This window comes from Sinohyriopsis cumingii, chromosome 3 (genome assembly GCF_028554795.1).
Source record: "Sinohyriopsis cumingii isolate HCF-2022 chromosome 3, ASM2855479v2, whole genome shotgun sequence".
NCBI lineage: Eukaryota > Metazoa > Mollusca > Bivalvia > Unionida > Unionidae > Sinohyriopsis > Sinohyriopsis cumingii.
In genome coordinates, this window is record NC_142963.1 from 139,349,820 (window position 1) to 139,361,578 (window position 11,759).

Below are 11,759 nucleotides of genomic sequence, written 5' to 3' on the forward strand. Positions count from 1 at the left end.
TTCCACGTATACTGCTTGAAAAACCTCTTTTGAAAGTCGGCGTTTTTTACAGTGTTGATATGTACTCGTCGGTTAATCCTGATTTAAGAATAACAGCGCCGCTGAGGGCATCATCACAGATTGTAACCAGATCAACTGACCTCACAGATCTCGCTAAAGAATTTTTTGCTCAGATTTCAAGAACGTTTGAGATGTTTTCAACGAAGGGCTCCACATGGGTGATGTCAAAAATTAATTTTATACAATTATCCGTGTACGAGTTTACTCCGAGCACAGGTGCATCATATGTACCATTACCAGAAAAAATAATTAGAACAAAATCATGCATCAACGTGAAGAACAATGACAACAGGTGTGTGATGTGGGCGTTACTATCAGCATTATTTCCCGCGCGCGATCACGTTGACCGAGTTAGTAATTATAAACCGTATCAATGCAGGATTAATATGTCGGGGATAGATTTTCCTACACCAGTGAAACAAGTTATGAAAATTGAGAAACAGAACCCAGAATTATTTCGTTGCGGCATTAATGTATTTTCACTGAGCGAATCATTAAGCGTTTTTCCACTGTTAGTATCTCCTGCGGCCAAACACTCCACAGATGGATCCCCAATCAACCTATTGCTGCACAACCGTCATTACGTGTGGATCAAGGATCTATCACGGTTGTTAAGCTCGAAAATGTCAACGCATGGGCACAAAATTTATTTCTGTTACAGTTGCCTAAATGGTTTTACATCACAGGAAAAACTCGCCGAACACAACAAATATTGTTTTGAGGTAAAAGCGCTGTCAACCCCAAATGACTCAAACAATTTCTGCTATTTCAAAAAACATGAGAGAACTCAGAGGTTACCATTCATAATTTATGGGGATTTTGAGTCATTTATAATTCCGGTTGATCGAAAATGTATTTGTGATGAGCAACCATGCATATGCGATTTTAAAACGGTTTCAATACAAAAGCATATTCCGGCAAGCTATCAACTTAATACAGTGTGCATCAACGATAAATACTCGGGCCTATCACCAATTTATCGATTCAGTGAAACCAGTGTGGAGCCTGAAGTTCATATGCTGAAATACTTGTTTGAAGAGCAACGCCGGATTGAGTCGCTATTGTCAATTGATGAAGAGCGATTTACCGGATTAAAGTCTTTCATTGACGCGAAAGATTGCTACGTGTGCAAGAAGGAATTTACAACAAGTGATTCTAAGGTTGCATTTTATAATGTTATATCCGATGAATATATCGGTGCAGTTCATAAACGATGCAGATGTTTTCAACGATTTTACCCCGTGGTTTTTCACAACCTTCGAGGATACGATGGCCATTTTATTTTGAGAGCGTTAGGCCATCCTGAAATAGCCAAGTATTGTACCGACAACAAGGTTTCACTGAAATGCATTCCGAATAACACTGAGAGGTTTATGTCCATCACAATAGGGAAATTACGATTCATTGACAGTTTTCAATTCATGGGCACGAGTTTGGAACAATTAGCCAAAAGTTGCGATAATTTTTCATTGACGAAGAAATATTTCGGTGAGGAGAAATTTTTGTACATCACTGGCAAGGGAATTTTTCCATACGAGTATTTTGATCATCCTAGGCGATTTGCGGAGACAACATTACCCGATAAAAGCGAATTTTACTCATCACTGACAGAGACAAATATTACCGACGACGATTACTCACGAGCGCTAACAGTTTGGAATACATTTTCCTGTGAGACATTTGGTGATTATCACGACCTTTATCTCACCGTAGACGTGTTGTTGTTATCGGATATATTTGAGAACTTTAGAACCACTTCAATGAAGAATTTTGGCCTAGATCCCGCCCATTATTACTCCGCACCAGGACTATCCTGGGATGCATTGTTGAAATCATCGGGTATTTTGTTAGAACTATTAACTGACGTTGACATGTACTTATTTATTGAAAAAGCCATCCGTGGCGGAATAAGTGTAATCACGAGGAAACATGCCATCGCAAACAATAAGTACTTGGAGAATTTTAATCCTGCGGTGAAGACAAATTATATCATTTACCTCGACATGAATAATTTATATGGCACAGCAATGTGTTCAGAGATGCCATATGGTGGATTCAAATGGGTTCCAGTAGAAGAATTTCTCTCAGCGACGAGCAATTGGCGTCACAACGATGATATAAGCGGCTTATCTTTTAATCCGGTTGATAAGAAAATTAGCTATTGCGTTGAGGTCGATGTTGATGTTCCGCAACATCTTCATGATGCTCACAATGATTATCCGTATATGGTAACAAAAATGGCAGTTACCGATGAGATGCTGTCACAGAATCAATAGCCGAAGCGTAATGACGTATGCCATTATGCTATACTCAAACAAGCGTTGGATGCTGGCTTAGTTATTAAGAAAGTTCATAAGGTGTTACAATTTAATCACTCCCCATGGATGAAAGGTTATATCGATGGAAATACAGCTAGAAGAGCGTCCGCAAAGTCCGATTTCGAAAAAGATTTTTTCAAACTGATGAATAATTCTGTGTTCGGGAAAACAATGGAAAATATCCGTAAACGCGTTAATATAGAAATAGTTAACAATAAGAAGCGACGTGACAAGCTAACACGGCACAATTGTTTTATTGATAGTAAAAAAATAACAGAAGAGTTATCATTGATTACTAAGGGACTGTCGCGGCTTCTTCTTAATAAGCCAGTTTACATCGGCGCTGCGGTGTTGGATATCTCAAAAAAATTAATGTTCGATTTTCATTACGGGTTTACCAAGAAGAAATGGCCTGGTGCTAGATTGTTATTTACAGATACCGATTCGCTTGTATATGAAATTCCCGGCGAAGACTGTCAGGACGACCTTAACAAGGATATTTACAACAATAGAGAGTTATTCGATTTATCAGATGTGAAGGGTGAATTTAATGACACCACCAACAAAAAAGTAATCGGCAAAATGAAAGATGAATTCGCTTTTAATCCCGTACGAGAGTTTGTTGGACTAAGATCAAAAATGTACACAGTTCTCACGGATAACAACAAGGAGACTAAAAAAGCGAAAGGAATCAATAACGGTTACGTTAAGAATAAACTGAAATTCAATGATTATTTAAGCGCGCTAGAAAGGACTCCAGGAGTTCAACTTCCTACAATAACTACATATGGTTTTAGATCATGCCGGCATAAAATTTTTACTGACAGAATTACTAAGTCAGGTTTGTCCAATTTTGATGATAAACGGTACTGTCATGATGGAATAAATATTGTCGCGTTTGGTCACTATTTGTTAGTTAACGCAGCGCCTTGTCCATGCGGTTCACAAACTTGATATCTTCCGGAGATATTACTCCAGGAACCGCATTCATTACAAATTTATCCTTATGTGGTTTATCCTCGTGGGATCTTTTCTTTTTTTTAGTTATTTCTGGCTCCTGCGTGGCCATCATCGCGTTGTATTCGGTGATTTGCTGAATCAGTAGCGCATTATCGCGTTGTGCTACATCCAATTCCTTCCGAACATTTCCGAGTTCATGCTGAAGTCCACCAATGGTGCGTCGCGTATCATCATGGCGCCGTTGCGCATCATCATGGCGTCGCTGCATATCATCGCGTCGCTGTTGTAAATCGTCATAACGCCGTTGTAAATAATCATAACGCTGTTGTAACGCACTATAATCATGTTGCGCGGCCACACTAACAGTTGCGTGTTTTAACTGTCGTTGCAATGATTTATTCTCGTTGGACAAATTGTTTAGTTGCCATTGTAGTTCTTGGATGGTTTGTTTATCCTTTATAGTATCTATGACCGGCTCAACATCACTGGAAGTATCATCGATAATTTGATCAATTTCGAGATCCATCATTCTGATATCGTTGTCAGGCTCATTTTTCCAAATTTTGTAGATACGCTGGTAACTGATTTTGTATCGATCTGCTATTTCTGATATGGGTATTTTCCCACGGAGTCTTATTATTTCGTTGGTATCCTCGTCGGTTAAAACTCGCCGATGTGGCATTATTTAATGAAAATTTTTTTATAAACAACAACAATAACAACAACAATAACAACAACAATGCTAATTAATACATTTTTCACTGGAATAAAAAATGAAATTGTAATGGTAATAGTGTTATCATGTATTGGTGCTTGTTGGTTTTGCTAGTTGCTACTAGCACTCAGGCTGGCCTTAGATTGCCAGGAACTCCATATAGCTGGTATGGAAGATCAGACAGATCTGAACGTAATTGTCCAAAATGTCGCGAATGCGATTGTCCGAAATGTCCTGAATATGATTGCCCGAAATGTCCACCTCAACCAGCATTCTCACGCAAGTATTATTGCATAAACAGTGGCTGGCTTCATAATAAATGTGATTGTCCGAAATGTTCACCTCAACCAGCATTCTCAGACCAGTATTCTTGCATAAACAGAGACTGGGTTGTTAAGAACTGTGATTGTGGCAAATAGTACAACAGCGATGGAATCATGAATTCTGTAAAAACATTGATTTTTTCTGAGGTTTTCACTGGTGCGATTTTTTTGGTCATTTTTTAGTAAAAAATTTCGATTTTGAAATGATTTTTTCCACTTGTTTTATCTTGCAAAACTAACAAATATGAGCAAAGATACCTAAAATGGTCAAAAAAAAATACCTAAAAATGACAAATGGCCAAAAAATACGGTTAAAAAACTAGCAATTTTATAAATTCTATTTACAATTTTTCAATTGCTGTTATAACCGTTGATGGCTAACAATTGAATCAAATTCAAAGTTGAGCGAAAAAATCCGGCAGAATAATTTTAAATAAATAAATATTTTTCTTGTGGAGTAAAATATATTAATTGTTTTTATTGTTGTTGTTGTTATTGGCCTTAAAGGCAAATCTTAATAGTACCATAGTACCATTCAATTGTTAGCCATCAACGGTTATAACAGCAATTGAAAAATTGTAAATAGAATTTATAAAATTGCTAGTTTTTTAACCGTATTTTTTGGCCATTTGTCATTTTTAGGTATTTTTTTTGACCATTTTAGGTATCTTTGCTCATATTTGTTAGTTTTGCAAGACAAAACAAGTGGAAAAAATCATTTCAAAATCGAAATTTTTTACTAATAAAATATGACCAAAAAAATCGCACCAGTGAAAACCTCAGAAAAAATCAATGTTTTTACAGAATTCATGATTCCATCGCTGTTGTACTATTTGCCACAATCACAGTTCTTAACAACCCAGTCTCTGTTTATGCAAGAATACTGGTCTGAGAATGCTGGTTGAGGTGAACATTTCGGACAATCACATTTATTATGAAGCCAGCCACTGTTTATGCAATAATACTTGCGTGAGAATGCTGGTTGAGGTGGACATTTCGGGCAATCATATTCAGGACATTTCGGACAATCGCATTCGCGACATTTTGGACAATTACGTTCAGATCTGTCTGATCTTCCATACCAGCTATATGGAGTTCCTGGCAATCTAAGGCCAGCCTGAGTGCTAGTAGCAACTAGCAAAACCAACAAGCACCAATACATGATAACACTATTACCATTACAATTTCATTTTTTATTCCAGTGAAAAATGTGTAAATTAGCATTGTTGTTGTTATTGTTGTTGTTTATAAAAAAATTTTCATTAAATAATGCCACATCGGCGAGTTTTAACCGACGAGGATACCAACGAAATAATAAGACTCCGTGGGAAAATACCCATATCAGAAATAGCAGATCGATACAAAATCAGTTACCAGCGTATCTACAAAATTTGGAAAAATGAGCCTGACAACGATATCAGAATGATGGATCTCGAAATTGATCAAATTATCGATGATACTTCCAGTGATGTTGAGCCGGTCATAGATACTATAAAGGATAAACAAACCATCCAAGAACTACAATGGCAACTAAACAATTTGTCCAACGAGAATAAATCATTGCAACGACAGTTAAAACACGCAACTGTTAGTGTGGCCGCGCAACATGATTATAGTGCGTTACAACAGCGTTATGATTATTTACAACGGCGTTATGACGATTTACAACAGCGAAACGATGATATGCAGCGACGCCATGATGATGCGCAACGGCGCCATGATGATACGCGACGCACCATTGGTGGACTTCAGCATGAACTCGGAAATGTTCGGAAGGAATTGGATGTAGCACAACGCGATAATGCGCTACTGATTCAGCGAATCACCGAATACAACGCGATGATGGCCACGCAGGAGCCAGAAATAACTAAAAAAAAGAAAAGATCCCACGAGGATAAACCACATAAGGATAAATTTGTAATGAATGCGGTTCCTGGAGTAATATCTCCGGAAGATATCAAGTTTATGAACCGCATGGACAAGGCGCTGCGTTAACTAACAAATAATGACCAAACGCGACAGTATTTATTCCATCATGACAGTACCGTTTATCATCAAAATTGGACAAACCTGACTTAGTAATTCTGTCAGTAAAAATTTTATGCCGGCATGATCTAAAACCATATGTAGTTATTGTAGGAAGTTGAACTCCTGGAGTCCTTTCTAGCGCGCTTAAATAATCATTGAATTTCAGTTTATTCTTAACGTAACCGTTATTGATTCATTTTGCTTTTTTAGTCTCCTTGTTGTTATCCGTGAGAACTGTGTACATTTTTGATCTTTGTCCAACAAACTCTCGTACGGGATTAAAAGCGAATTCATCTTTCATTTTGCCGATTACTTTTTTGTTGGTGGTGTCATTAAATTCACCCTTCACATCTGATAAATCGAATAACTCTCTATTGTTGTAAATATCCTTGTAAAGATCGTCCTGACAGTCTTCGCCGGGAATTTCATATACAAGCGAATCGGTATCTGTAAATAACAATCTAGCACCAGGCCATTTCTTCTTGGTAAACCCGTAATGAAAATCGAACATTAATTTTTTTGAGATATCCAACACCGCAGCGCCGATGTAAACTGGCTTATTAAGAAGAAGCCGCGACAGTCCCTTAGTAATCAATGATAACTCTTCTGTTATTTTTTTACTATCAATAAAACAATTGTGCCGTGTTAGCTTGTCACGTCGCTTCTTATTGTTAACTATTTCTATATTAACGCGTTTACGGATATTTTCCATTGTTTTCCCGAACACAGAATTATTCATCAGTTTGAAAAAATCTTTTTCGAAATCGGACTTTGCGGACGCTCTTCTAGCTGTATTTCCATCGATATAACCTTTCATCCATGGGGAGTGATTAAATTGTAACACCTTATGAACTTTCTTAATAACTAAGCCAGCATCCAACGCTTGTTTGAGTATAGCATAATGGCATACGTCATTACGCTTCGGCTATTGATTCTGTGACAGCATCTCATCGGTAACTGCCATTTTTGTTACCATATACGGATAATCATTGTGAGCATCATGAAGATGTTGCGGAACATCAACATCGACCTCAACGCAATAGCTAATTTTCTTATCAACCGGATTAAAAGATAAGCCGCTTATATCATCGTTGTGACGCCAATTGCTCGTCGCTGAGAGAAATTCTTCTACTGGAACCCATTTGAATCCACCATATGGCATCTCTGAACACATTGCTGTGCCATATAAATTATTCATGTCGAGGTAAATGATATAATTTGTCTTCACCGCAGGATTAAAATTCTCCAAGTACTTATTGTTTGCGATGGCATGTTTCCTCGTGATTACACTTATTCCGCCACGGATGGCTTTTCAATAAATAAGTACATGTCAACGTCAGTTAATAGTTCTAACAAAATACCCGATGATTTCAACAATGCATCCCAGGATAGTCCTGGTGCGGAGTAATAATGGGCGGGATCTAGGCCAAAATTCTTCATTGAAGTGGTTCTAAAGTTCTCAAATATATCCGATAACAACAACACGTCTACGGTGAGATAAAGGTCGTGATAATCACCAAATGTCTCACAGGAAAATGTATTCCAAACTGTTAGCGCTCGTGAGTAATCGTCGTCGGTAATATTTGTCTCTGTCAGTGATGAGTAAAATACGCTTTTATCGGGTAATGTTGTCTCCGCAAATCGCCTAGGATGATCAAAATACTCGTATGGAAAAATTCCCTTGCCAGTGATGTACAAAAATTTCTCCTCACCGAAATATTTCTTCGTCAATGAAAAATTATCGCAACTTTTGGCTAATTGTTCCAAACTCGTGCCCATGAATTGAAAACTGTCAATGAATCGTAATTTCCCTATTGTGATGGACATAAACCTCTCAGTGTTATTCGGAATGCATTTCAGTGAAACCTTGTTGTCGGTACAATACTTGGCTATTTCAGGATGGCCTAACGCTCTCAAAATAAAATGGCCATCGTATCCTCGAAGGTTGTGAAAAACCACGGGGTAAAATCGTTGAAAACATCTGCATCGTTTATGAACTGCACCGATATATTCATCGGATATAACATTATAAAATGCAACCTTAGAATCACTTGTTGTAAATTCCTTCTTGCACACGTAGCAATCTTTCGCGTCAATGAAAGACTTTAATCCGGTAAATCGCTCTTCATCAATTGACAATAGCGACTCAATCCGGCGTTGCTCTTCAAACAAGTATTTCAGCATATGAACTTCAGGCTCCACACTGGTTTCACTGAATCGATAAATTGGTGATAGGCCCGAGTATTTATCGTTGATGCACACTGTATTAAGTTGATAGCTTGCCGGAATATGCTTTTGTATTGAAACCGTTTTAAAATCGCATATGCATGGTTGCTCATCACAAATACATTTTCGATCAACCGGAATTATAAATGACTCAAAATCCCCATAAATTATGAATGGTAACCTCTGAGTTCTCTCATGTTTTTTGAAATAGCAGAAATTGTTTGAGTCATTTGGGGTTGACAGCGCTTTTACCTCAAAACAATATTTGTTGTGTTCGGCGAGTTTTTCCTGTGATGTAAAACCATTTAGGCAACTGTAACAGAAATAAATTTTGTGCCCATGCGTTGACATTTTCGAGCTTAACAACCGTGATAGATCCTTGATCCACACGTAATGACGGTTGTGCAGCAATAGGTTGATTGGGGATCCATCTGTGGAGTGTTTGGCCGCAGGAGATACTAACAGTGGAAAAACGCTTAATGATTCGCTCAGTGAAAATACATTAATGCCGCAACGAAATAATTCTGGGTTCTGTTTCTCAATTTTCATAACTTGTTTCACTGGTGTAGGAAAATCTATCCCCGACATATTAATCCTGCATTGATACGGTTTATAATTACTAACTCGGTCAACGTGATCGCGCGCGGGAAATAATGCTGATAGTAACGCCCACATCACACACCTGTTGTCATTGTTCTTCACGTTGATGCATGATTTTGTTCTAATTATTTTTTCTGGTAATGGTACATATGATGCACCTGTGCTCGGAGTAAACTCGTACACGGATAATTGTATAAAATTAATTTTTGACATCACCCATGTGGAGCCCTTCGTTGAAAACATCTCAAACGTTCTTGAAATCTGAGCAAAAACTTCTTTAGCGAGATCTGTGAGGTCAGTTGATCTGGTTACAATCTGTGATGATGCCCTCAGCGGCGCTGTTATTCTTAAATCAGGATTAACCGACGAGTACATATCAACACTGTAAAAAACGCCGACTTTCAAAAGAGGTTTTTCAAGCAGTATACGTGGAATAATATCATTTATTATTTTTATTAGATCATTGACAGAAAAGTGATTGTACTGCTTTCCTCTAGGAATAAATTGGATGTATTTATCTGATCCAGAAAATCCTTCATCGATGACATAGCCACCTTGTGATAGCTCTGCATGAACATGTTTCTTTTTCTCGAGGGTTTCAATAACTCTTTTTAGATGCTCTAGTTGTACGTTTGAGCGAGGCCATTCCGGTTTGGTTCTAGTAAACTCGGTAAACTTTTTTATGAGTTCTTTCGCGACCTCCCATCGTGGTTTGGTCGGTTTACTTAATGGCATTTTTTATATATTTTACCAGATCTTTAATTCATATTTTACTATATTATTTACGCAAATTTTATAACATTTTTGAAACCCTATTAAAGATATGCCTAAAGTATAATGCAACCAATGTTGTTAAGTACATGCCAGTGGATCAAGAAAAATTCTACACAGCGATGTGGAAAACCATGCTACGGTGAGCACTGTGGAGTTCACGCGTATTTGTTACGAAAAAGTCCTAACGCTGGAACAACTCCATGTGTAGTATGTGGCGTAGGTGTCAGAGGCTCTATCCATCTCTGCGATAATTGTGGTAGAAAAGCATATCGAAGTATTCTTACCTATTACAAAACTCGTAAAAACAAGCATCATATTGCTATTGAACAGCCACCAACCGTTGATGAATTCGTAAAACAGTATAAACCAAGATCAGTTTGATTCATTTTCACTTTTCTAAAAGCCTGTATCATAACCCCATTTTTTTTATGGTCCAGTAGCAAAGGTGTCATTTAACAAACCAAGTGTTCTACAACAGTGTACAAATTTATTTTGCCACATGATTTGGTTATTATTGGTACCCTTTTTATTTTTTCTAAAAATCTTGTAGAAGTCTTATTTTGCTAATCTGACGAAAACAATTGGTACTCCTTTTTTAAAAAGCTTGTAAAAGTCTTATTTTGCTAATCTGACGAAAAACGCTTGGTCCAGCGTATAGGCTATTTTTGCTAATCTGACGAAAACAATTGGTACCCCCTTTTATTTTTTCTAAAAATCTTTGTAGAGGGCTTATTTTGCTAATCTGGCGAAAAACGTTTGGTCCAGTATTTTACAAACCGAGGGTTATACAAATTTATTTGCCCCATGATAGAGGCTTTATTTGGTTATTCTGAGCTTTTCTATTGGTACCCCCTTTTATTTTTCTAAAAAATCTTGTAGAGAGCTTATTTTGCTAATCTGACGAAAAACATTTGGTCCAGTATTAAAGGCGCTATTTTGTAAACCGAGGGTTCTACAATTATTATTTTTTGGTACCCTTTTTTATTTTTGTAGAGGGCTTATTTTGCTAATCTGACGAAAAACGCTTGGTCCAGTAACAAGGGCTTTGTACGACTAAATAAGGTTTCTATCACAAGTCATATTTTTTAAGTGCTATTTTTGCAAACCGGGGGTTCTATGGTAGTGTAAAAAATTTTTGTTGCATGATAGAGGCTTTATTTGGTTATTCTGAGGCCTTTCTAGTACCCCCCTGTTTTTCCCCATGAAATATATAAAACCTGGTTCAGTTAAGTGTAATTTTATCTGGTAGAGAGCCTAAAACAACAATAAAAGGCTTCTAAAACAAAAGTGGTCCAGAATCGGCATCTATCTATACTACTGGATATACATCTTTCCCGAAACCGTGGAGGATGAAGAATTTGCCTCCCTTGGACTACTAGTCTGTGTGTGTGTGTGTGTGTGTGTGTGTGTGTGTGTGTATTATTTGGATTTTTAACGTAGCTTTAACAATTTTTCAGTCATATCGCTACGATATCTGCAGTGTGATAGTTTATAGTGATGTCTAGCACCGGGGCATCATGCCGCAGACATGTAGCATTATGTCCCATCCAGTCACATTATTCTGATACCAGGCCGACCAGTCCTAACACTGACCTCTTAATGCTGAGTGCCAAGCGAGGAAGCTGTTAGTACCATTTTTGCAAGTCTTTGGTATAACTCGGCTGGGGATCGAACCCACGACCTCCCTTATCCGAGGCGGACGCTCTAGGCTACTAGAGCGGTATAGTCTGTGATATATATATATATATATATATA

The 11,759-nt window shown here is 37.6% G+C and overlaps 1 protein-coding gene across 1 annotated transcript; it reads left to right on the forward strand.

The window, feature by feature from the left end:
• Positions 1-1,076: 1,076 nt before the first annotated feature.
• Positions 1,077-2,336, forward strand: LOC149803952 (uncharacterized). Its single transcript, XM_089954023.1, has one exon. The coding sequence runs from the start codon at positions 1,077-1,079 to the stop codon at positions 2,334-2,336; it is 1,260 nt and encodes a 419-aa protein (XP_089810149.1).
• The last annotated feature ends 9,423 nt before the right edge of the window (positions 2,337-11,759 follow it).